This window comes from Saimiri boliviensis, chromosome 8 (genome assembly GCF_048565385.1).
Source record: "Saimiri boliviensis isolate mSaiBol1 chromosome 8, mSaiBol1.pri, whole genome shotgun sequence".
NCBI classification, from domain to species: Eukaryota; Metazoa; Chordata; class Mammalia; order Primates; family Cebidae; genus Saimiri; species Saimiri boliviensis.
In genome coordinates this window covers 81,670,983-81,698,193 of record NC_133456.1, presented here as the reverse complement: position 1 = coordinate 81,698,193, position 27,211 = coordinate 81,670,983, and the positions used below count along the sequence as shown (strand labels likewise).

General features: G+C 39.7%; 1 protein-coding gene across 24 annotated transcripts in view; it reads left to right on the top strand.

Moving 5' to 3' along the window:
- The window catches only part of ATP13A4 (ATPase 13A4), a 178,098-nt gene that overhangs the window by 47,537 nt on the left and 103,350 nt on the right, over positions 1 to 27,211 (top strand). For 22 of the 24 annotated variants that reach the window (XR_012518869.1, XM_074404722.1, XM_074404719.1 and 19 more), the window contains one exon: positions 18,409 to 18,582. The exons of 1 other annotated variant lie outside the window; for it this stretch is intronic. Coding sequence is in view for 21 of the 23 variants with exons in the window: in XM_074404722.1 (XP_074260823.1) it covers positions 18,409 to 18,582 (174 nt within the window). In the remaining 2 variants the exon portion in view is untranslated. Of the gene's footprint in view, positions 1 to 18,408; positions 18,583 to 19,370; positions 19,450 to 27,211 lie in introns of those variants that run through there. One more of the 24 variants, XM_074404729.1, reaches the window with a different exon arrangement.

Genomic DNA, 27,211 nt, shown 5'->3' with positions numbered 1-27,211 from the left:
TTGGCTCATTGCAACCTCTGGCCTCCCAGGTTCAAGTGACTGTCCTGCCTCAGCCTCCCAAGTAGCTGGAACTACAGGTGCCTGCTACCATGCCTGGCCAAATTTTGTATGTTTAGTAGAGATGGGGTTTCACCATGTAGGCCAAGCTGATCTCAAACTCCTGACCTCAAGTGATCCACCCGCCTCAGCCTCCCAAAGTGCTGGGATTACAGGCGTGAGCCACTGCATCCAGCTGAAAGCCAAAGACTTTAACACCCCTCTTCCAATAATTCATAGAACAACAAGACACCAAATCAACAACGATATTGAAGACGTCAAGAACATCATGAACCAACAGAACTTAATTGATATTTATTGAACAGTCTAGGCAACAATAACAAAACATGCAGTCTTTTCAAGTTCTCATGGAACATACATTCAGATGGACCATATCCTGGGCCACCAAGCAGACCTCAACTAATTTTAAATAATTAAAATCATATAGCATGTTCTTCAATCAGAATAGAACTGGAAATCAACAATAGAAATGTAATAAGAAACTCTCCAAACCACTGGAAATTAAACACTTTTGAATAATTCATAGGTCAAAGGGGAAATCTCAAGAAAGAAACAAAAAATAAATACATTAAACTGAATGAAAGTAAAGGCATGCATATCAATTTGTGGAACATGACTCAAAGCAGTGCTGAAACTGAAATGTATGGCACTAACTGCACATATTAGAAAAAATAAAGTTTCCAATACAATAATCTAAGTTCTCAAAAACCTCGAAGAAGAGCAAAGTAGCCCAAGGTGAGCAGAACAAAGGAAATAATAAAGATGAAAACAGAAATCAATGAAATTGTGAATAGAAAATCAAAACAGAGCTGGTTCTTTACAGCAATATTGACAAACCACTGGCAAGACTGAGAAAAAAAGAGACAAATCATCAATATCAGAAATTTTAAAAATAAGAAAAATATAAGGAAATATGAGCAACTCTACACACATAAATCTGACAACTTAGATAAACAAATTGTCTGAAAAATACAAACTATTACAACTCCCACTCAATGTGAAATAGGTAATCTGAATAATCCTATTACTATTAAGAAAATTGAATTTGTACTTCCTAAATTTTCCAAGAAGAAATCTCTGGGCCTAGATAGTTTCACTGAAAAAAAGCCTACCAAACATTGAAAGAAAAAATCATATTATTACTATATATATATATATTTTTTTTTCTCCCCCTCTCTCTCTTACTGACTTGTTAGTTGCATACACATTTAGGATTTCCATGTTTTCTTGGTGAATTAAAACTTTTATTGTTATGTAATACCCATCTCTCTTTCTGGCAAATTTTTTTATTCCGAAAATAAAAAAATTTCCCTCCCTCCCTTCTTTCCTTCCTCCCTCCCTTCCTTCCTTTTTTCCTTTTCCACTTATTGAGCCCTTATTATGTATATGTCCCTGTGCTAAGTATTAGTACACAAAGAAAAGTTCTATGTCTCAGTATCTGGTGGGAACAGATACTGGGCTCGTGCTTTGACACCAGTATATACAAGGGGTGCTGTGAGAACATAGAAGCACCTGCAATGCACTCCTGGACGGCTTCATTGAAAAAGTGCTAATTGAAAAGAATCGTGATGGATGAATAGAAGTTTCACAGCAAGTCCAGGTAAAGCAAAGGAAATTCTAAGTCAAGGAGACAATGTACAAAGGTACCGAGATGTAAAGGGACAAAGTACATTCCATTTAGGGAACTGAACGCACCTTGGCTGGGAGCGCAGGGTGTATAGGAGTGTGTGGTGGGGTGGGATGAGGAGAACAGAGAGTTAAGGCTGAAAAGGTATTGTAGGGAAGATTAGGAAGAACTTAATTTGCTGTTCTAAAGAGATTTAAAGATTTTAAACGTGTGGCTAACCATCCTGGTTTTTCTGGACTTCCTGGACATTAGCATTGAAAGTGCAACATCCCGAGAAATCCCTCAGACAAACCAGCACAGCTTGTGACTCTAGTAGATAAGTAAAATCAGATGTCTGTTTTAGGAAGATCACTCTGCAGCAGTGCAGACAACCTCAGACAGAGATGGAACTGAATGCGATGGCTCTTGCAGTGATTCCAGTGAGAATACAGGTTGAACCAATAAGGAAGTAGTATTATAGATGGAGCAAAGGAAACTAATTTGAGAAATATCTAGAAGAAAATCAATAGACCTTGGACTCATTAGCTGTTCAGGGAATGTGGGGAGAATATTAAAGGAAGTGTCTGGATTTCTGAATCATATCACTGAATGTGTAATTGTGGTGATGATGGTGATTCAGACACAGTGGAGGGTGCAGGTAAAGAATTTGGTTTTTGTGATTAGCTCTGACTGAGGAGGTGTCCCAGAGTTACATTTGAGTAGTACTTTTAAAGATTGCTAGAATTCTTTTCCCTAGGAGAAGAAGCAGTGAGATTGAGACAGGATTTGAGAAACAAAAATAAAAGCAAAAACAAACAAAAACCCAAGACCTCCAGCTTGGATAAAGAAATAGGGTTGAGAAAGCATAGGGCAAGCTTCTGTAGGAATGGTGAGTAGTTAAGGACGTATTTATTTTAGGTGCAACTTTGCTCAATTTGACACTGACCAAACTGAGGAAAATGAGAGAAGGGAAAGGTATTTGCTGTTATAAATGCAGGATAAGGGAGAACAACCCCACTGGGGTGCCATGGATGGCCCTGGAGTGCTTATAGGAAAGTTAAGATATGGGTCCCTCCAGCTTCAAACAGACATGCATTTACCTAATCAGCACTGTGCAAATGTTTCTTTGGGTGCTGTTATATGAAAAAGATTTCAAAGCACTGTGATAGGGAAATCTCTTGTTGGTTTACAGCCAAACTTAAATTGACATAAAATTATAAGTAAATTTTTATTAGAATGCAAAGTAACAAAACAAAAATAAGGTTTCTTATAAACAAAACCTTTGGCTACTTTTACCATTCCTCTGTGGGATAAATGTAATTATTCCTAAACAAACAAACGAATAAACAAATCATGAAAAGAAAACAGCTGGAGATTAAGTCACTTTCTCTTGTTTTGTGTAACATCTGACATTGGTGGGGGGCATAGTTACTAGCATATTAGCACTCTTGCGCAATGACTGGCCCTTCCATAAGTCAACATCATGAAAAAAGGAAGGAGCTGGATTAAAACAAATGGCAACAGTTTGGTGATAATTATATGAGAGTGTCTGATATTTCTCCCCTTTCTTTTGTTGTGAAATATATTATTATATATAGTATATATATATATTAATATTATATGGTATGCCTATATAAAAGTACATAAAATGTGTGCAGCTTAATGGATAATTATAAGGTGGACACACTAATTAACCATCTAGTTTAGGAGATAGAATAATGCCAAGTGAATTTTTAAGAGCAAGTTATAGAGGACATTGGTCAGTCCACTGGTGATATTTGAATATGGTTTGGGTATTAGAGGAGCAAAAAGCTCACTGACGTGGAAAAATGGGAGCCATTGAATAAAAAAAGCAGATTGTAAAATAGCATTTACAGTATGGTCTTACTTTGGTAGGAGGAAAGATTTATGCAATGAGTTGTTAATTGTGGCGATCTCTGGGTGTGGTAATACATAGTTTCCATTTGTATTTTTATTTTCTGATTTTTAAAATGTGCATGCATTGCTTCTGCAGTGATAAAGGCATTAAAAATCCTTCTGAGATAACATTATAATTATGTAGTTCAGGATTTAATGTCTTGAATTACCATGTGTCAGCTGGGTATGGCATCCCAGGGTATTTGATAAAGGTAGACATTATGGGCTTCCTTATGCCCCATTATGCTCCCAAACAATTTTCCATTCTTATCAAATCGTTGATTTTCCTTTTACATATTCTAATCTCACATTTCCACCTCTGTCCATTGGCTTGAAATTCTCTAGCATATTCAGGGCCCCTTTTCTGTCAGTCAGAATCAGAGTCATGCATCATGGCTTGATGGTGCCATCTTAAAAATTCAAGAAATCTTCCACAAGGTTGTACTTGAATCTAAATACAGTCATAGAAATGAATCAAATAGTCTTCACCCACTGGATAATTCTGATGCTTGGTTGATCAATATGGCACAGTAACCAGAATCACAGGGTGGCAGGCCAGCTCCCATTCCTGGGGCCAAGCATGGGGGTTCCTACATGTGACATGCTCCTTCTCCCAGAGGACACTCCTGACAGTTCTTAAGCAGGTAGTCTGTACAATATGCACCAATTTGCACAAACGGTGCAACAGAAACCATTTTTTTATTTTTGCTTAAAAGAATATTGAATTCTTAGTGAGAACTACATGGACAGCTTTGAAGTAAAGGCAGGCATTTCAATGGAATAGATTTATGACCTTAGATGTACATCTGCAAGGGAGTTGCAAGCTGTCAAATGTGTGATGTTCAGAAGGTTCCTATTGCTACAAGAACTACAGGTAGTTCTTTAGAATAAGTACCTGTAGAGAGGAACCCAAGAGGTCATATAATTCAACCCTCTCTGTTACAGATGGACAAACAGGTCCAGACAAGGTGTATTAGTCCAGTTTCACGTTGCTATAAACAACTTCCTGAGACTTAGTAATTTATAAAGAAAAGAGGTTTAATTGACTTATAGCTCCACATGGCTGGGGAGACCTAGGGAAACTTAGTGGAAGGTGAAAGAGAAGCAAGGCATGTCTTACATGGCAGCAGGAAGGCAGGGGTGGAGTTTTGGGGAGAACTCTTACCCCCCCCCTTTGTTTTTGAGATGAAATCTCACTCTGTTGCCTAGGCTTGAATGCAGTGGCACAATTTCTGCTCACTGCAACCTCTGCCTCCCAGGCTCAAGTGATTCTCGTGCCTCAGCCTCCTACGTAGTTGAGATTACAGGCACGGGCCACCATGCCCAGCTAATTTTTGTATTTTTAGGAGAGACAGGGTTTCACCATGTTGTCCAGGCTAGTCTTGAGCTCCTGACCTCAGTTGATCTGGCCACATTGGCCTCCCAAAGTGCTGGGATTATAGAGATGAGCCACCGTGTCCAGGAAGTACCACACTTTTAAAACATCAGATCACTCATTATCAGAGAACTCACCCACTATCACAAGAATAGCATAAGGGAAACCATGATCAAATCACCTCCCACCAGGTTAAAATTCTGGGTGAGATTTGGGTGAAGACACAGAGCCAAAACCATATCACCCGGGAAAGGGTTTAATAGCAGTGAAGTTTAGATTAAATCCTAGCCATTGCTTTTTGTTTTCTTCCTATACCAGTGGTTGCAAACCTGTGGGCCACAACTCTTGATAAGTCTTGAGTTATTGCTACAGGTCCCAGGACTCACTGATATGATCTCTATACATAAACGTGGATCTCAATCATTTGAGACTATGTGACATTTTTTTAAGTGCTACAAAAATGTGCAAAAATTATATGCAACTGATTTAATAATAAAGTGGAACCTGTATGGTTGTTGTTGAAGTCAGAAGATAGAACACTGCTAGCATTCCAGAGATTCCCCTAGAGCTCTCTCTAACTAAAGCCCATCTCTATTGCTCTTTTTCCACCCAGAGATAATCTCTTACATGACTTTTAAAATAATTATTTCATTGCCTTTTTAAAATATTATTTTTTTTTTTACTATTTATGTGTCCAATAACAACATTTTTGATGTTTACAGGATTGAAATCACACTGATTATGTTATTATTATTTATATTTTTTGTTATTTTACTTTAAGTTCTGGGATACTTGTGCAGAATGTACAGGTTTGTTATGTAGGCATACATGTGCCATGGTGGTTTGCTGTACCCATCAATCCGTCATCTAGGTTTTAAGCCCCTCATGCATTAGTTATTTGTCCTAATGCTCTCCTTCCTCTTGTCCCCTACCCCCTAACAGGCCCCAGTGTGTGTTGTTCCCTTCCCTGTGTCTATGTGTCCTCATTGTTCAACTCCCACTCTTGAGTGAGAAAATACGGTGTTTGGTTTTCTGTTCCTGTGTTAGTTTGCTGAGAATGATGGCTTCCAGCTTTATCCATGCCCCTACAAAGGACATGGTCTCATTATTTTTTATGGCTGCATAGTATTCCATGGCATGTATGTGCCACAATTTCTTTATTCACTCTATCATTGATAGGCATGTTTATGGCAGCATTATTTACACACTTGATTATATTATTTTGTGTTCTCTTCTGTTTATTATATTCCTAAGATATATCCATATCATTTCATAAAACTCAGTTTATTCATTTTCATTGTAGCAGAATATACCATTGTAAGACTATACTTGAAAAAGTTTCATTGTTGATGAACTTTTGGATCGTTTCCAGCTTTGCATTTTTCTTGTTTGTGTATTGTGGTACATATGTGTACATGTTTCTGTAGCGATGCATTATAGTAACTTTGAAGATATGCATACTGCTTGCGATGTTAAGGAAGTGTTCCTCATACTAAGAAGGGTGGGAACCATGGCAGTATAGGATGCTTTCCACTCCTTTTATAAAATTCTTTTATGTGAAAAAAGATTCCAGTCTATCTCAACGGGGGATTTGGTAATATGGTGATTTCCAAAACGTTTTCATCTACACAGGCCCTTGTTCAGGCACAAACTTTTCATGGAAGATTAGTATATAAAATAAATAGACACGGCATTGTTCTGGTTGAAAGAAAAGTGTTTGTGTGCATTCATGTGGGTGATGAGGAAGAAACTTACAGTCCCACATTCTGGGCTCTAACCCAGTATCTGGCACACAGTGTAATTATAAGTAGGATTATCTGAAAATAGAACAGCCTTCCCCAGGAAGTAGTTTGCGTCACTGGAGGTGTGGGACCCAGGAAAGCGTTTGTTATAGATGTTGTAGAAGGGTTCCATGATCAGATCGTCTCTGATATTTTCCTCTCTTAGTTCATAATAGATTTTTTATTTTCTAAAATCCTGTAGTAAGTGATAAATAATGCCCAGGGATAAAGGGAAATAATACTGGGGAATAAAATGTATTGTCAAAATGTATTCTTAATTGGTCAAAGAGTAGAAGGATGATTTTGAGAGGAGATCATTGCTTTTCCTGTGGTTTCTTTCACGGTGTCCTTGCTTGAGAATCATCTTCAGATTTCCTCCTTCTTCTCTGAAAAATGATGAGTTCCACTAGATGTTTGCTAAGCATGTATCAGGTGCCAACACTCTATGATTGTAATTTTCAGATTTTCTGTTTACTAGTCTATTAATATTCTTATATACTTCCTTAGATTGGAATCCTTACAATAAAATGTGAGCCATTCATTCACTCAAAAAATATCTGTGGGCCTACTATGTGCCAGGGATTCAGCAATCAACAAGACAAACTGAAGCTGTTCTGCTCTTGTGACGCTTATCTTCTAACAGATTGCAGAAACATAGACAAATAAGAAAATATCAGATAGAGATGATAAGGGCTCATAGACATCTAAAATAGAATGATGTACTAGAGAGTGATTGGGTAGCTATTTTAGACTGCGTGGTCAGAGAGGCTGAGATCTGACTTACATGGAGGGTCCAAACGTGCCTGCCTGTCACTGAGGGTTTATTAATCATCCTGAAGTCTAATTTTCCCCGAGATAATGACCACTTATATTTGAATAACTTTTACAACTGTTATTCCATTTCATTCTCATAGCAGTTTTGTGAGGTAGGCATTAGTATTCTTATTTTTTAGATATGGTAGTGACTTGTGCATAATAAAATTAGTAAGTGGCAGAACCAGTATTTGAACCCAAGGGCTTTGTCTTTAAATATATTGCCTTTTCTCCTGTGCTACCTTGGTTTCGGTCTTTACACTGTGCAGTAAACAGGCTGCCTAGATAGGGTGGTATTCCCAGATACTGACTTCTATGTGCTCTTATTGTCTTACACCTCTCAAATATTGTTTTTATTCACAGTACTTCTGACACTAAATGTGAAGAGTTTTTCTCTTCCTGGCACTAACAGTTCTCTGGACACCAAATGGGTGTCCTACAACTTAATTCAATCTGACATTAACTACTCAGAGTTAGTGTCAGTCTCCACAGATTTAAAGGCCCAATCCCATAAGACTGTCATCATTCAAATGCCAGTCATAAATATGGGTCACCAGGTTACTCACACTTCTGTCTAATTTGGCTATTAAGTTGGGAGGTTCTCATTCCTCCACCCTTCCAGGTTCAATAATCTGTTAGAACTTTGGAAAACACTTTACTCATTGTCTTAGTCCATTTCATATAGCTATAATAGGATATCTGGAGCTGGGTAATTTATAAAGAAAAGAGGTGTATTTGGCTTAGGATTCTGGTGACTGGAAAGTCCAAAGTTGGGCAGCCACATTTGTGGAGGGCTTCATGCTGCTTTGACTGATGACGGAAAGCAGAAGGGAAGTAGGCATGGGAAAAACGATCACATGGCAAGAGAAGAAGCAAGAAAGAGAAACTGAGGAAGCTAGATTCTATTTTAACAACCTGCTCTTGTGGAAACTAATGAGAGAGAACTCACCCCTGTGGGAGGGCATCGATCTATTTATACTGGATCTGCACCCCCTACACCAGACCCCTACCACTAGGCTCCACCTCCCAACATAGCCATATTGGGGATCAAATTTTAATGTAAGTTTGGTGAAGACCAACCATAGCACTTACTATTATTGGCTTATCATAAGGGACATAAGAGAATAACCAGATGAAGCACTACATAGGTGAGGCCTAGAAGAGTCTCTAGCACAGGAGCTCTTGTCCCCATGGAGGGAGAGCACACTACCCTCCTGGTACATGGTTGTGTCTGTCAATGCTGAAGCTCTGTGAATACTGTCACTTAGGGCTTTTTAAAAAAAAGTCACTGGCCATTGGTGATGGAACTCAGTCTGTAGCCCCTTTCCTTTCCCAAGAGGTCAGAGGGTAGAACTGAAAGTTCCAATGATCTAAAGATATGGTGGATTCCTTTGACCACCGGCCCCCATGCCGAAGGTCACCTCATTAGGATGGACTCAGATATGGTTGAAAGGGACTCATTTTGAATCACAAAATACACTCCTGTTATTTAGAACATTCCAAGGGTTTTAGTTGCTCTATGCCAGAAACTAGAAACAAACACAAAATATTTATTGATTATTATACTAAAGACATCATCAGCAAGAGAATCTTTAATCTCCTCATCACATGAGAGCCTAGAAAATGCCTCTTGCCCAAGATGATCAGACCAAAAGATTAGGATGATGCCTGGAGTAACCACTGTCTGGCTATTGGGTGGAGTCCCTCTTGTTTGTTTCCTCTCACTCTTGGGTTTGAAGCTTGTGAAAACCTGTTTAAGGGGAAGCTAAGAACTTGTCTGGGCAGCACATCTATCAGCTCAAATGTGGACAATCAGCAAGTGTTCATGCACTGTCACTTGTTACACCTGCCAGATGAGAATATCAGAAAGCTAAGGAGGAGAAGGGAGTGTCTTCATGACAGGCAGTCTTGTTGGGTGAAAAGAATTTCAATTAAGAAGGACCTAGCTCTCTGACCTACTGGCTGGGTGACTGTGGGTACGTTTCTTAACCTCCCCAAACCTTACCTTCCTTATTCTGATCCATGGCTGACACTACCTTCTTTACAGGATTGTGAAAATTAAAGCAGCATATAACAAAATATATATTTAGGGTGACTGGAATATAATAAGTTATTCTTTACATAAAATGTAAGTTTTCATGAGCTTCAATTCAAGGTTGTGTGGGCAGGGTCTTACCTTCTTGCCTGAAACTGATTGGTGGGATAAGTTGCTTTTCTGTCAATCTGTGTGACAAGGAGGAGTTTCCACAGGCAGAAGCTGACAGCATACTGGGCTGAGAAAAGGAACCCTGATTAATCAAAGGAAACTAAAGCCCCAAACACATCTGTTCAGCCTACTACCATATTCAGACGGCAGTCGCTCAGCTGAAATGGCCATAGGCAGTTGCCTCAACCACTAACTTTCTCTGAGAACGCTAATTTTAGGGTAATGGTGAGGGGTCCACCTGCTGATTGTGGGGGGGGGAAAGATGGAGGTGCAGCTTTATTATTATTTTTTATTTATTTTTTTTAAGACAGATTCTCACTATGTGGCCCAGGCTGGAGTGCAGGGGCACAATCTCAGCTCACTACAACCTCTGCCTCCTGGGTTCACATGATTCTCCTGCCTCAGCCTCCCAAGTGGCTGGGATTACAGGTGTGCACTACCATACTCAGTTAATTTTTGTATTTTTAGTAGAGATGGGGTTTTACCATGTTGGCCAGGCTAGTCTCAATCTCCTGACCTCAGCTGATCCGCCTGCCTCGGCCTCCCAAAGTGCTGGGCATGAGCCACTGTGCTCAGCTGGAGGTGCAGTTTTTAAGGGTTCAGCAAACTTGGTTTCCAACAGCCATAGCTAGAGTAGTGTATACAATTTAGAATTTTAAAGTCCCAACCAAAGGTGTATTATCTAACCTTACACGAGTAGGTTAATTGTAACATTAGAGTCCACTGAGTTCCTATAATGCAATAACCTGACATTTTGTCCTTAAATATATTCCATGTTTTGACAGTTTACCTTTGCTCAAGGCTAATTCCTCCACTTGGAGTGCCCTTTCCTACTCTCCTTTCCCAGCTATCTCAATTCTACCAGTTCTCTCCAAGTCAATTGCAAATTATAATTCTTTTGGAAAGTTTTTCTATTAATTATCTCAGTGGGAGATCTTCATCATTTGAAACTAATTTTTTCCCTTGTGCTTTTCATAGGGCATTTAATATTTTCTGCCCTGAATTACAGTTACTTTAAAATTCATCATCTCTTTTGTCAGCTCCTTGAGGGTGGAAGATTTATCTCTAACAGACATACCTTACCCATTGTCTTAGTAGTAAGCAATTTGAATTGAACACTGAAGCAAAGGCACTTTAAAGAGTTTATGCTGGAGGTGCAGCACAGAAACGTTTTTGTGGTCTTTGCCTTGGTTCTGGAGCCTGACACCTGGGCCCAGTGTTATTCTATTGTTTCCCATAGTAGTCATGAGAAAGAAAGTGTGGTGAGAGAAACTGGGAGTCAGAGACCAGAGAGGTGACGTTACAAAGCTGGGAATAGAATTTGATTAAGTATCATTCCAACTATCTGCCAGTGGCCAGTTTCCTTCGTTCCTAAGGATCCCCTCAAGGGCCACGCTTGTAACCACTAGATGGATATAAACATTGTTAATGGAAAACAGGACTCAGCTGCATGACAGTAGTCATTGCTGGATATTTTTTATATATATATATATATGTGCAAAGTGATGTACAAGATTGGGAAGTCAGCACAATTCACATCAAAGTAATTGTGAACACACATTTTGGTCTAGAGCAGGAGCCTGGACAGCAGATGCCTAACCAATTTGTCCGTTCCAGGGCAGGCCCTTTGTTTGGCTCTGTTGAAGGCAGAGAGTTTGTAAAACTCAGTCTTACCTTTCACATCTTTTCAACTCTTGGAGACAGAATAGAAAGAGAAAGAAAAAGCAAAAATCCTAGCACTCATTCAAGAAATTTAGACTTAGAGATTAACTTGATGTAATGCAAATGATGTGACTAGTTTAACATTTCATAATGTCCAAAGGCACAGTGCAGCATCTGAGAGTTGCTGTGTTTCCTCTTCTCTCCCCTCAGTGGGCTGATTTTATTTTTAGTGTCCAAGAAGAGGATACAGTTAAATTTGTTGGGCTAGGAACAAGGAGAGTAAGGGTTTATTAATTTCCCTTCCCTCCTTCTCTCACGCCCTTCATCCCTTCCTCCCTCCCTTTCCTACCGTTACCTCCTTCCTGTCTCCTTCCCTTTAATATAGCCACTCTATGTATTCATTGATTCCGCAAATTTTTATTGAGTGCCCACCACCTGCAGATAATGTATGTGATGGTGGGTAAACAATGTTAGAAGAAAAAGCCTGAATTGATCCTACTATCACATACTAGGTTGTAGGGAGCAGAAAGGAGTAAACAGAAAATTAAGCAAAAAATACAAATTGCAAATTGTGAAAATTTTACAAAGGTATTATAAGGGGCACATAAAGATTAGGGGCTTAATTATGTAGGATGGTTGGCTGAGACCTCTCTGAAAAGAAAACATTCAGAGGAGACTTAAAGGATGACAAATATCAAGCCATGGGAAGACCATGAGGCAGGAAAGAGCTTGGTGAAAATGGAAAGAGTCCTCCTCATACAGAGCCATGTGGAGGGAGAGTGGTTGAAGACGAAGTTGGAGAGGAAGGCAGGTGGTAGATCACGTGGGCAATCGGCTTTCTCTCTTAGCAGAGTTTCCTTGTCTGTGAAATGATTTGTTGGGATTCGTTGCAACTACTACCGACTTAGTTGGTCATTTAGTATTAAGTGTCAATCCTCTTTTACTACGGGTTTCAAAATCAAATTTTTTTAGTTCTTTGGGTGCTGAAGATGTCATCCTAGGCACTAGGACCCAGAAATCTGCCTAGGTTAGATGGAAGGAAACTAAAATGCCTAAAGCAGGTTTTATCAATCATGGCACTATTTTGGGCCAGACAACTTTTTTTGTTGTTGTAGAGGGTGGGGGTGGGGGAATGTATTCTGCACTGTGGAGCGTTTAGCAGCATTCTGCCTCTACCCACCAGAGGCCAGAAGTAACTCACCAAATTGACAATTGAGTGACCAAAAAATATTTCCAGACATTGCCAAACGTACTCTGGGAGACAAACTCACCCTTGGTTGAGAACCACTAGTTTACAGGGTGATGCTGTAGCTCCAATGAACAGGTCTGGCATGAGATGCGGTATGGAACCTAACATATACCCTCAGTGTTGGGGGAAAAAGTAAGCAAGGCAGGACACAGAAACTAAGAGGGCACCTGCTCATTTAGAGGGACATCTGGTACTCGCTCTGGCCGGTTCTTTTTTTTTTTTTTTTTTTCCCTAAGACTTGAGGTATTCACCGTTAGATTGTCAGTAATCTTTAGTTCATGACGCACTCATATTATTTGCCCACATTGTGTTGCATTAATTTGGTTAGTTACTTAATTAGTTCTTTATAATAATGTGCTGAACCCATCACCACAAACAAAAGCTAGGATTTTGACAACAATCTGCAGGAAACAATGTGGCCTCTCGTTCCTCTGCCTTTCCTCAACAGAGAAAGCCACTGTACATGTTCGTCATTCCCTTGCCAATGAATCTGTGTTCATCATTCCCTTGCTTTCCTTCCTATATAGTTTCCTCTCTTCTAGATATATCCCCCAAATAATTAAATTGTTAGTTGTTTTTAACCTTATAAAAAGATTATGATGCTGTTACAATCCTTTACACTGACTTTTTTTGACTTCCTATTCTATTACTAGGAGCATCATACTGATGTGTGTTGCTGGAACTCATTCATTTCATTTGAAATCAAATGAATTCATTTGATTTAATTTAAATCTCATTGTTTGGACACACCACAGTACATCTGACTCACTGGAGGGCATCTGGGTTATTTCCTGGGTGATTTTATACATGTCTTTTTCGCTCTCCACCTGATTCTTGCAGTGCAAGAAGGCGGGGGCAATATTGTCACCATTTTAATTTCTTTTAAGAAAAAGTAGAAATCATAATTTTTATGTGAAAATAACTAGGGGGCCAGCTTAAAGTTTCTAGAAATATTTAACAGGAAAATGAGAAACGAGTCTGCAGGCCATTCCTTCCGAGCCTCCACTTTAAGTTTTCTAGATTAGGTCATTCATGTTGAGAATTTTTCACCTGAATCTAGTAGTCAAGTTAACTGGAAGGTAACTTAGAAAAACTTCCTTTAGTACTAAAGAGTGGCAAAGAAGAAACTATACAGAGGCAGGAATTTTAATAGGTGTTCACATTAGCAAGCCACAAGGTAAATCCATTTAAATGTGTTCATTTAAAACAACTGGTTGTAGTGCCTGGAAATTACAGTGAAGCATTCATTTAACACCCCAAATTCAGAAATAAGGGAAAAAGGATTATCTTCAGGGAAGTAAAATTTTAAAAATGAAAACTTTAAAACCTTTCAAATATTTTACAAAGCCTCTAGAGAAATGCAAAATTTTCTTAAAAAGACTAAATGGCTTCTAGGCCAACAAGATTTGACTGTAATTTCATTAAAGAAATTAATGTTTTTAATAAAGACATGTGCCAGTGAGGGTGGGAGATGGTCAAAGAAGACTCCAGAGCCTGTTTTAAGTACTGTGCTTGCCCAAGACTCTGCCAGCAGGTCAGCCATGACTGTGGAGATGGTGTCACTGGGGAGAGAATGCAGTCTTCATAACAACCCATGTATTTGTCTGGTTAGTGTGACAGCGGCATGCATCTCACTCTCTTGTTATTCCCAGTTTCTGAGATCTGCTTAACTGGAATATTCCCTATGAGAGATGGTTCTGCTGGTAGTTTCTGGGACTGGAAAGCTGAGAGCCACTCTCAGGAGTGCTAGGGCCCTAGGAGGTGGTGACATTGCCCTATGGCGCTTCTTTGGGGACAGACTGTTTTGCTACCATTGGTATCTCATCTGCATTTCCATGCACTTGTGTCTTCATATTTCTACATTCTTTAAGTGCTTACCTGGTGTCAGGCCCCAAGTTCAAGTACTGAGGGTAAGCTCTGGAAGACAAATCCTGATTCAACCTCATGAAACCTCTAGAGCAGGACCTTTTCTAGGCCCTGGGATCCTCCCTAAATATCTGTGAAGATGTTTGTGTGTTAAGTATGTATTTCTTTGGAGAGAGGGTCTACAGATACTGAGAAGGTTCTGTTAGTTGAGATGGTTTAAAGCATCGCTCTGAGGAGCAGAATTTGGCTCCTTGAGCATAGAAGTTCTGCAAGGAAAGAAAGCCTGGACACCTGGAAGCCAAAGTTTAAGCCCTTAGAGATGCAATGGACCTGGTTGCCCATGGACAGAGGAAGAAGAATATGTGGATAGGGAAGGGATACAGAAAGGGACAGTGTGCTATGCCATAATACACGTAGCCTGCCATGATAGCCTGCCATGATAGCCTGCCATGAGCTTAATTATTATTTGTGTAATAATCTGTTGATGTTTTCCCAATAGTTTTTTTTTTTTTTTTTTTTTTTTTTTTAAGCTAACTGATCTGTCTTTGTGGGAGGTAAGAGTGGGTGGAGGGCAGGGTAGCAAGGACAATTCCCTCCAGCATACTTAGGAACATAGAAAGCACTCCGTAAATGTAGGACATGAATTGCTATGGGATGATAATAACAGCACTGTGCTGATTTTTGCTATTTTAAACCCAATGTCCGTTAATAGTCCCTTGCATCAGAATTCACTTCAACTTAGTACAGTTCAACTTGCTGTGATAAGCAATAGTTAAACGCAGCTTGTTGACATCATTTCATCCTTTCTACAGAAACTTTAGCAATGTGTTATGGTCACGAGCAAATAAGTGGTGGTGTGTTGGCCACCAGACTGAGAGCAGGGAGCTCTCAGAGCAACACTCCAGTATAACTAAGGAGGGTTCCCTTGGCTTGCTTGGGAATCCAGCTAATTCTTGCAGTGTGAGAATGTGGGGACAATATTGTCAGATTTCTAGTTTCTTTTAAGAAAAAAGTATAAATCATAATTTTTATGTGAAAATAATTGGGGATCAATTTAAAGTCTTAAGAAATCCTTAATAAGTAAAGAAGAAACAAGACTGTAGGTCATTCCTTTTGAGCCTCCTGTTTAAGATTGCTAGATTAGGCCATTCACATTGAGAATTTCTTACTTGAATCTAGAAGTCAAATTAACTTGGAAGAAACTTAGAGAAACGTCCTTTAGTACTAAAGAGTGGCAAAGAAGAAACTGTATAGAGGCAAGAATTTTAATAGGTGTCTGGGTGAGCAGCGAGGTAAATCCATTGAAATGCATTCTAAAACAATTGGTCGTAGTGCCTGGAAATTACAGTGAGGCATTCTCTTCACACTCATCTGCTTCTGCTGTCCCAGTGTTATTATTAGTAGCACCCCACTGAGGTGAGAATTTATATGGTTATCTCTCTGTGTAAACCTTTATTGATCTAACCTTGTTTAATCTTAGCTTTTTGTGTGTCTGTCTTCTCCACTAAACTAATGAGCTCCTTGAGACCAGAGATACAGTCTCATTTATCTAGCACATGCCTGCCATTTTGTGGACATGTAAGAAACATGTGTTAAGTAGAACTGAAGTAAAAGAATAAAGAAGAGCCTTGGGGTAGAAATAGTCAGCCCACATTATCTTCCATGTGCTGCAGAGGTCTAAACTGGAGACCCGGTTTTGAGCTAGTTATGAGCTTTATGGCTTGGGAAACTAATCTTTTTCAACTAAATGGGAGAATATTTATCACGTGCTTAGTGAAAGGCTTTTAAGTGCCCAATAAATGTTAGCTACTAGCACTGTTATCAATAATTAGTTGTTAATAATCACCATTATTACTATTAAAGATAATATAGTAACTTTATCGCTTTTGTAATGGAGAATTAAGATAATTTCTGTTTGCTTTATCTTGATAATGAACACAAAGACACTTTAGAAACTATATAGAGAGCCCTCACTGCACAGCCCATAAAAGAATGCATAGTAACCCAGAGGTTTTTGTCATAGAACAGAGTGACTCAGGCATATTTACTTTACATTACATGGGGGCTCAACTGACTGGTAATGTAAGGAAACTTTTAAATATAATATTTTTAAAAGGTGAAAAAATGGCTGGGTTGGAAGGTAGAAATTGATCTATGCCAAAGTGTTGAAACATAGAAAAAGCACATGGGAAAGAATGGTAGCTGGACTCAGGACAAGTAGGGAAATTAAGATTGGGGCACTGCTGAGTGTGGGAGTAAGACAGCATTTCTGCCAGTGTGATAAGGGGACAGAGCCATAGCTTGAGCTTGGAGCAGAAGGGTATTCATGTCAGAACATGCATTCTACTTTGCAAAATTAGTTCAGAGCTTGTATTTCTAAGTTAATGAGAACATTTTATCAAAGTTATGTCAAATGTGGACAATGCCTAAGAAAGCCATTCAGCACCTGTACGCATTGGAAGGAACCTAATGTTTACACACAAAAGCAGCCTTCAGCCAAGCATCACAGAACCTTTCCTGGCAATGTACACTTTACCAGGTGAAATAGAGAAGTTGATAGATTTAAAATTTTATGTTCCAGCTCCCTTGTTATCCTAAGAGACAATTCTAGCAAGAGCAGAACTGTTGACACTAGGAAGTCTTGTACCTAACTGCCAATAAACTGGGGGACAGAATTTCAGGTCTATTGCAGGGACATGTGATCAAGTAATAGCAGCAAGAGCCATAGTAAATGCTTACATAAGACAGCAACCCTGTTACATGGGTACAGTTACTATCCCATTTTGTGGAACACAAACTGAGGAATAAAGAGGTTATATAAATTACTGAAAATCATACACCTAGTAAGTGGCAGAGCTAGTCTCTGAACCCAAAGAGTCTTGGTTCACAGAATGTGCTTTTTACCTCTCAATTTTGGCCCTCATAACCAGTATAAAGTACACCCATGACTTCGTGGGATACAGCTGTGGGACTAAGACCATAAACTTCAGGGGCGGTTTTCTATTATATCTCAGGATTTCCTTGGAAGAAAGACATTCGTCCAGATTATACATGTATTAGAAGGGAGCTTCTTACCTTGTCTAGTTTATATCGTCTGGGGTCTAATAATATCTTCTCATGATGCATCAGTGGCCTGTAGAATGAGTTGAAGTAAACCAAATAGTCTCTATGGTGTTTTTCCCTAGACATAAAATGATTTTTGTTACTGAATGAGGAAGGAGTGTGGGAAGGCACAACTCTACCCCAAACTCCCAAGGGCAAGTTCGCATTTACTTGTCAATCCTCTTAGGGTCAAATACTTTCACCCAATCCCTGACTCAGAACTCAAGGCCTGGTTCTTTTCTTTTCTTCTCCTGTGACTACCAGTCCCAGCCAAGGGAATCTCTTGGTACTGCCATCAGCTAGCAGGCTGACAGACCTGGGTTGAAATCTTAGCAGTGGAACATTCTAGCTGTGTGGCTTTGGGAAAGTCATCTCATTCTGCCCCTCTAAGCTCAGTCCCACCATATATGAAATGAGGATGATTATCTCATTTCAGGGAAAATACAAGGATAAGGGGAGACTTAAACAAGACAACATGTCTAAACACTTAGCATAGTGCTTGGCACAGTGTAGTGGGTGCTCAAATTATAGAAACTGAAGTTCTAGTTAGACTGTGACTTCCTTGCTTCCCAGAATCATGTCTGACACTTCTTTGTCAAGAATCCTTCTTTATTCTCTCCATCCTTCACCCTCTCCATCCTTCACCCTGCCCTCTCCTCACCCTCCTCAGCTACTTCATTCTCTGCCCCCATTTCCATCACTAACATCAGTATTTGCTCATTGAGTGTTTATTGTGCTTAACCAATATTTGGGGTCGTTTTGATTCTGTCCCAGGAAATATTTGGCTATCAGACTCAAGGCTGCCGGAAAACTCTCTGCCTTGCCGGATCCATCTTCTCATTAGGAATCCTCCCCCTGGTGTTTTACTGGAGACCAGCGTGGCACGTATGGGCACATTGTGTTCCATGTTCTTTGCATGAAGCAGACACTGTGTTGCTGAGGACAACAGTAAGTGTGTACCTGGTTATGTAGCCAGTGCCCCTCTTTTTTTCTGGAAAATGTGTTATGGGGTGGCTGGGGGGAGATGTGCACAAGACAAGTAGCAGGTGGAGGCTCCAGTCTTAGGTTCCATCACAGCCTCGCATGTAGCAGGAATTCAATAATTTGTATATGTTCTTTTCAGGGACATGGATGGATCTGAGGCTATTATCCTTAGCAAACTAATGTAGGAACAGAAAATCAAATACTGTGTGTTGTCACTTATAAGTGGGAGCTAAATGATAGCTCATGGTCACATAGAAGGGAACAACATACATCTGTCAGAAGATGGAGGGTGGGAGGAGGGAGAGGATCTGGAAAAACGACTAATGGGTACTAAGCTTAATACATGGTGACAAAATAATCTGTATGACAAACTCCCATGAAGCAATTTACCTATATTTAAAAAAAACCTGCATGTGTACCCCTGACCTTAAAATAAAGGTTAAATTAAAAAGTTGTGGGTGGTGAGGTTTAAGAAGAGCTATTTCACAAGACATTTCTTTTAAAGTTGTGAGTTTTGTGAATGCTAGAGCAGGGAACAACCGTGTTAATAGCTAAAAATAATAGGTGACGTGAAGTAGTCAAGTCAGGCTTTAGGCTACTAAGTTCACACTGACCCTTCCTCTCGAATCCTAATATATCCTACTCCCTGCACTGGAGTGACTCCAGAGGAAAAGAAGGCGAGGGGTGGGGAGCATCCCTCTGAGGATGCTCTTTTTCCCAGCTTATTGATGGGAGCATGTTGCCTTCTGCAGATACGCCAAGGTAAACAATGCAGCCATCTTGCCCTTGAGGTCATTGCCTCTCTCTGTTAATACAAGACCCTGGCTTTGGGTGAGTTTCCCTGTGTTTGCTTCCATACCAATTCCTCCCAGTGCTCATAGCACTTAGACAATGTGCATCATTCCTGCAGGACTGTCAGCTTCTCAAAGGAAGTGACCATTTCTGACTTGTTAATTGCTGCACCCCCAGTTTGCAGCATCGATCATATTGGTCTCCTCACATGGGGCACCAGCTGTGGCATTGATCACATTGTGGTCACCACCTGAGATGCTGATTACTACTTGCAGAGGTCTGTAAAGTAGTAATGACTCAGTGATGGATGAATAAAATGCTCACACACACAATACAGTCAATCGGGTGGACTAGGGAGGTCCTCAGCTGCTCTTAGAGGGTGATTGCAGGTAACTCACCTCTACTCCTGGTTCTTCTTCGCATTTATTCAGTACAGATTTAATAACAGAGGTTCTAAGTCAACACACTTGTGGATAATTAACATCGTTAAAAGAGTGGTTTTACGAAGGACAAAAGGTTTTGGTTCCCAGGCCTAGAACAAATGCTTGTTCTAAGTCCCATGAGTGCTAGCTCCTAGTCAAGGGCTTTTCCATTGAACTGTATTTAAACCAGGGTTCCCAAACTTCAGTTGGCATCAGAATAATCTAGAAAGACTATCGGAACAGCTTGCTGGGTCCCACTCCCAGAAATTCTAGTTTATTAGATTTGGGGATTGGGACTCAAGAATTTGCATTTTAACAGGTTCTCAAGTGATGCTAAAGATTCTTGTAAGGGGCCACACTGGAGAAAAGCTGCTGTAACTAGTTTTCACTTCCATTTGTGAGCTCACTTGTTCACTTGGACCTTAGGAGAGAAATAGAGACCTAGACATTTGATTTACAGCTCAGATGGTATATATTTATAATCGGAGGGAGAAGAATCCAGATTTAGTAAAGTGTTATGAGTGGCCCTCTCATACAGAGCCTGATTGCCTTTCGAGGGCAGGGGTAAAGTTTGCTTTCTGGGGTTCAGAGCAGGGGGATGAGTGTCTGTGGAAGACTCCTTCTTGGGTCCTTTTATAGGTCAACCCCTCCAGGTGAACTTAAGAATCTATCAGATTTTTATTTTCTGGCAAGAAGCTAATTTAACTGTACTCTGCAAGTATATCCATATGTCCTCAACTAGTTCTCAGAGGGTAATGCCTTTGTTGCGGTAGAAAGAGAACCATGTTCTGCCTTTCAGACTGAATCAGCAGTCTCTTCAGATCTGAGATGATCTGGTCAGCTGAGCTGTGCTCTCTGAGTTGCTGGCAGAGTCATGGCACAGACAAGAATAAGAGGAAATGGGTGAGGAAATGGGCAAGGAAATGGAAAAGGAGGGGAAGAAAATAGGTAAGAGGAAAATGAAGAGGGAGGAAAGAGAAAAAATCCACTAAGAGCGAATAACAAAAAGAGTGTTACTAAATGAGGAGATTATGTGTTTGGGGATTTGGAGTCAAAAGTTTTGATTTCTTGTCCTAGCACTTTAGGTTTGTTACATTTTCAGGATATCAATTTCACCACTGGTAAAACAGGGCTAGTGTGAGAACAAAGTGCGATTGTGTACCTAAAAGGCATTTGCAAACTGTAAAATGCATTATCAAAGACCACTTTAATTGTGTGTGTGTGTGTGTGTGTGTGTGTGCCATTGCTCAAGCCATTCTAAAAGTGTTCTATGCAAAAGAGCTTGCTGTGCACAAGGTGCTCCCATGTCTAATGACCTTGCTTACCTGGATGACGTACCTTTTCCTTATTACCCATGAGCCTGGCATTCCTTTCTGGGACAACAGACCTGGGGAAAGGTTTTTTTTTTTGACTGGGAATCTCTAGCTCTCAACCATACGCAGCCAGGTGATCTCTCCTAGTTGCATGCAGCTAGCTTTGCAAGTGGACATATACTGGAAAGACTCAAAAAAGCTTTGGTGCCCCTGGGAGCTGCATTCCATCACCCTGCCTCTTCCTTTGCATCTTTGACAGTCTATCAAGCCCCTGCAGAATTTCACTGCCCCTCCACAGCTAATCAGAGCAGTCTAAGCCAGCTTCAATCTTGCCTTTTCCATCTTGATTTCAACTTTAATTTTTAATTACCTGCTCTTGTGTGTCATTTTAAATAGATTTGCTATGCCAGAGACTCTCCAAATAAATGAGGTTCTAAATTAGTCTTTATGTAATTAGAGAAGAACTCAATTATTTCAAACATTCTTCCTATCTGAGACTTAGATAAAAATAAGCTTTGGGCACCAATAGTTTAAAAGTTTGCTGCTAGTTATTTGCATTAAAATGACACCTTAAGAAAGATTTTATTTGAATTATATTACAATGGCTGGACTATAATGACTTCTTATGAAGGAGGACTGGATGATTCCTACCTGAAAATGTGTTGTATATCTGTTCTTCATGTTATTAAAAAATCAGTGCTTGCTATATATCGTCAGTCTCAAGCTGGTAAGATTACAGATCGTTATCACAGATACTGATTAAGCAGTCACTTCTTGACATTAAAAAAAAAAGACTGTGATGTACTGACTAAAAGTCTTCAGTACACAGTTTATTTTCAGTTCTTCTTCTCCTAATAGGTACTCAGAGAGATTTTTTCAAAAGATAAGAGTATTAGGTTTTTATTTTATAATTTTCAAGTGGCATTCTGTTCATTATTCATCTACTTCTGAATTTTAACAAATATCAGTAGCAATGCCACATTTCTATGCAAATGGCATGATTTATATTCGTTGTTTTGAATTCAGATGCTCCTGATGATTTTCCTAGCTTCCGTCTTTATTGTAATTACAAACACATTTTTCTCTTCATCGTCATTGTAGGTTACATGTTGTCAAAGACCCATGATGTGCAGAGGAGGACTTTGTGATGATTAGCAATGCGGCCTGACTCAAGGCACTTCAGTTTGATATTTTAATCAGGAGCATTTTCACTTCGGTTTCAATTAAAGGTGTCAGGGTTAGGAGGGTTAGTTCAAAAACTTAGAAACTCTGTAAATCAGCCATGCAAATGGCATCTTAAAGTCTGCCAGTCCACCAGTATTCTTGTCAGGCGGCGGCATCTGTGTTCACAGGGTCCCTTACCTCCTCTCTTCCCCGCTCCTCCTCTGCCCCTTGGTCTGTCACAGCCCATGCTTCCCACACCAGGACCACTTTCCACTGGAACGAGACACTGTTTTGTGCATGTTTTTACCCGTAAAGTTTCTTCCGATAATTCCTTCTCCCCTCCATAATTCCTTTTCCCCTCCACTCATGCATGCATTCATTCACTTATGTTTTCATCCAGTTGGTATTTACTACCCACCAACCACGAACCAGACACTGGTATAGGCACTGGGAACGTAACTAGGAACAAAACAGATGGAAATCCTTGTCCTTACAGAGCAATCTTCTAGTGAGGAGTCAACACATATATGATTTCTCTTTCTCAAGTAAATGTAGAAAGTAGGTGTTGTCTCCACTTATTAAAGTCTCCTCATTTCTCAACCACATATCACCTTCTCTATTAAGTCATCACTGATTCTTCTTTGCCCCGGTTCAGAAGGGAGGGATTTAATCACCTGTCCTGCATTAGCTCTGTGTTTTCATTTGTGACTGCTATAGTGCTTTTTACCTTATATCAAAATGTTATTCACTTTACAGTTTATAATGCAGTATGTCATTGATTATTTAATTAATTCTCACAACAACCCTGGAAAATGGGCATTATCATCTCCATTTTACAGACAAGGATACAGAGAGACCAAGTGACTTTACAGCCCAGTCAGTATCAAAGCCGGGATTTCCTTCCTTCTAACTCTTTTTCATACATTTGATGAGCACAGGTTGTGTGCCAGCCAGCAGTGCTAGCCCAGGGGCAAGTGTCTGAGTGCGTGTGATGAATAAAACCAGGGTTCTTGACCTCATGGAGTTAATCAGATCACTACACAATAAATGTAAAAATTCACCTCTTAAAAGTACTCCTTGTGAAAGGTTCATGGTTATGATAGGATTATATAATAGAGATTTGACCAAGTCAAAACAGTGAGGGAAGGCTTTCTGAGCACCACAGAATGAGAGTTCAGAGGTGATGGTGGCTGGTGGGGGCAGGCACATGGAGAGTGATGCAGGTGGGAGGGAATATCGGGGCAAAGAACTGAAACCTAAGTCTTTCTCTAAGTCCGGAGTCTTTTTTTTTTTTTCTGACTATGCTGCATTCCTTTTTATAGTTTTTGATCCTTTAAAATTATAAGCTTTCTATTCCTGGAAATTTTCAGCTTTTTTTTCACCCCAGACAGTCTAGATTATAAGCTTTTTGAAGACAGTGATTGTGGTTTACATTTTATCCCCCATGGCACCTAGCACATGGCCACAGCAGGGCTTAATTAATTTAATGTAATTTAATTTAATACGTTGAATTAAGTTGGATCTGTAATAAATAGTCTCACTGTTTTAGCCAGAATTGTATTTCAAGGACACTAAAGTGGAATGTCACAGTTGAGAAAGACAATACAGGATTCTGTTTCAGGTACACATTCCCACTTCTGAATCCTGCTCTTCTACCCACTCCACCACCTGGCCCCATTTCAACCTGGTTGTTCGTTAGACATCTCACCAGAAATCTCTGACATTCTGTGAGCTAGCCTCTGAGAAATGACTCAATATTAGATAAACCATTTTGAGGCTATTATCCTTTATAATACAGGGCCATTTATATTATGATTTAACAATTTGCAGAGTATTTACATGTAGTTGTCTCATTTGGTCCTTGCCAGTAGAGATGATTTTTCTCCCATTTTACAGGTGAGGCATAGAGAAGTTAAACAAAATGCTCAGGGTCCCATAGCCGTAAGATGAGAGTTGAACTAGAGTTGGGGCTAAAGATCTAATTACTTTCTGTCCAGACACCAGATTCTACAGACACAGCATTGTGAAGTGGTTTAAGAATAAACTCTAGATTCTGAGTACCTGGATTTGATTTCCAGCACTGCTCTTGACCTTGGGCAGTGTATTTGTCTGGTAGGCTTCAATAGCAGAATACCACAAACTGGCTTGCTCAAACAACAGAAGTTTATTGTTTAATAGTTCTGGGAACTGAAAGTCCAAGATCTAGGGCCAGCAGAGTTGGTTTCTGGGGAGGCTTGAAGATGACTGTCTTCTTACTGTGTGTTTACAGAGTCTTTTCTCTGTATTTTTGCATTCCTGGTGTCTCTTCATCTTATATGGACATAGTCCTATTGGATTAGTGTGTACCTTTATGACCTAATTCAACAGTAATTACCCTTTTTTTGTTGTTGTTTGTTTGTTTGTTTTTGAGGCAGAGTCTTGCTCTGTTGCCCAGGCTGGAGTGCAGTGGTCTGATCTCAGCTCACTGCAACCTCTGCCTCCTGGGTTCAAGTGATTCTCCTGCCTCAGCCTCCCGAGTAGCTGTGATTACAGACGTGTACCACTGCACCCACTAATTTTTGTATTTTTAGTAGAGACAGGGTTTCACCACGTCGGCCAGGCTGGTCTCAAACTCCTGACCTTGGGATCCACCTGCCTCGGCCTCCCAAAGTGCTGGGATTACAGGTGTGAGCCACTCCACCTGGCCATTAATTACCTTGTTAAAGGCTTTATCTCCAAATGTATTGGAGGTTAGGGCTTCAACGTGAATTTTGAGGGAACACAATTCAGTTTATAACAGGCAGGTTATTTAACCTCTTTTTGCCTCCATTTTTTTCCCTGTAAAGTGGGGATAATGATACCTATATCCTTGTGAGGACTAAAGATATGATATATGTAAAGTTCTTAAAGGAAGACTGTGCTTGGTAGGTAGGCATTCCATGGGCAATGGTCAACTTTTTACTACACACTACATCTCAAGAAGTTTCAGACAATGAATCAGCTAATCCACTGCTCCATTTCCCTTCAGAAAACAACTGAAAAAATGAAGACGCCCCAAATCCCAATCTCTCTAAAAATGTTTGCTGAGTTTTCTAGATTTCCTTGTTTTGTGTACAAACATAAACATAGCCTTTGCTTTGTTGACAATCTCATTGCATTGTCCTTCTCCCTTTTTTTGGACAAGTGTACTGAGATAATAATTATTGTGGGAATTTCTCCAAAACTTAGAACTTTATGTATCTTATAAGTAAATCCTATATCCTAGCCAATGTCAACTTTTTTTTAGCTAAACAACACTGGGAATATGAGGTCAGGATGTTAAGAGCATCAATGAGTCTGGCCAAGAGAGGGAAAGAGAAAGAAAGGAATGACACATATAAAAATAAAATAATTTTTCCAATGTTATGGGTCTGTAAAGGCAGTGCAGTGTTTTAGAATAACCTTAGAAATTTAAGTTATTATTACATTTCCATAATCCTCTAGCTATTTCACCTTAGGTAGAGTTCAACCTTTCAGGATTGCAATGTATCCATCTTCAAGAGAAAAGTACTCAGTTTCTAATGTCTCATTGGAAATTTGAAATGGGTTCTTTTGAAGGCAAGCTCAGAACTACATTTTTTATGTAGTGAACTATGCAAGAGAAATCACAGAACTGGCCTGAACTCGAAGTTACCATTATATTGCTTTTAAATTTCAAGGGATGAAGTTCTTATGGCAAAAGGGTAAAATTAGGTAAGCAAGATGTGTTAATCTGTTCTCACCCTGCTAATAAAGACATATCTGAGACTGGGTAATTTATAAAGGAAAGAGGTTTGCTTCACTCACAGTTCAGCATAGCTGGTGGTGGGGGGTACGCAGGAAACTTACAATTATGGTAGAAAGGAAAGCAAACATGTAATTCTTCACATGGCAGCAGCAAGAAGAAGTGCCAAGCAAAAAGGGGAAAGCCTCTTATAAAACCATCAGATCTTATGATAACTCACTCACTCTCATGAGAACAACATGAGTATAACTGCCCCATGATTAAATCTGGGTCCCTACTATGACATGTGGGGATTATGGGAACTAAATTCAAGATGAGATTTGGGTGGGGACACAGCCAAACCATATCACAAGATAACTTGCTGCATTCAAATCTAAAATTTCATCTGGCATTTCCAGTGTCAGAAAGTACGAAGCCACAGAAAATAGAAAAGGCTCAGGTTTCTTCCTCTGTTTTTCAGTCCCAGTCAAACACTGGTTCTTGGTATTACATTCAGCTTTTGAAATGCACTCTTGAATTCTTATAAAACCTACTTTTTTAGAGTTCATGGACTGATCTGGTTAATATTTTCTATGAAGAGGAGGTAAAATCTTCTCAATGAGACCTGAAGTGTAAAAAGTACAGAATGCCAGGCAAGCACTTTGGATTATTTGCATTATAAACCAATTAGTTAAAATGGTAGCTCCTCTGGTACACTTGAGCATTTTACAAATCATTACCTGCTTTGAAAAGAGCTGGGAAACACACTAAAGTAGAAGCAGCCATTTTCAGGTAAACATGCTGCTTTTCCACAAAAGAAAAATTGGGAGACTTTTAGTTTCCTCAAAGGGAGAATAAGTTTGTACGTACAGAAAGATCTCAGAAACAACATGCTGTGAAAAGCAGGGCATAGAACCATACCATTTGTTGCCTCCCTGCTATAGGCCAAACCTTAGACCAGACACATTACGTATTATTTCATTTAATCCTACAAACATCCATGAAATGTGATATTATCCCCATTTTCTAAATAAAGAAAATTAGCTTCAGACAGTTGTAAGGCAGTTTAGAGCTGGCGTTTGAGTTCAGGCCTCAACCTGTGCCCTTTTCATATTGGAAAACCCCAAAATGAAAACAGAGAAGTCCATGAAAATGGAGTGATTTGAGAGTCCTCAATAGGG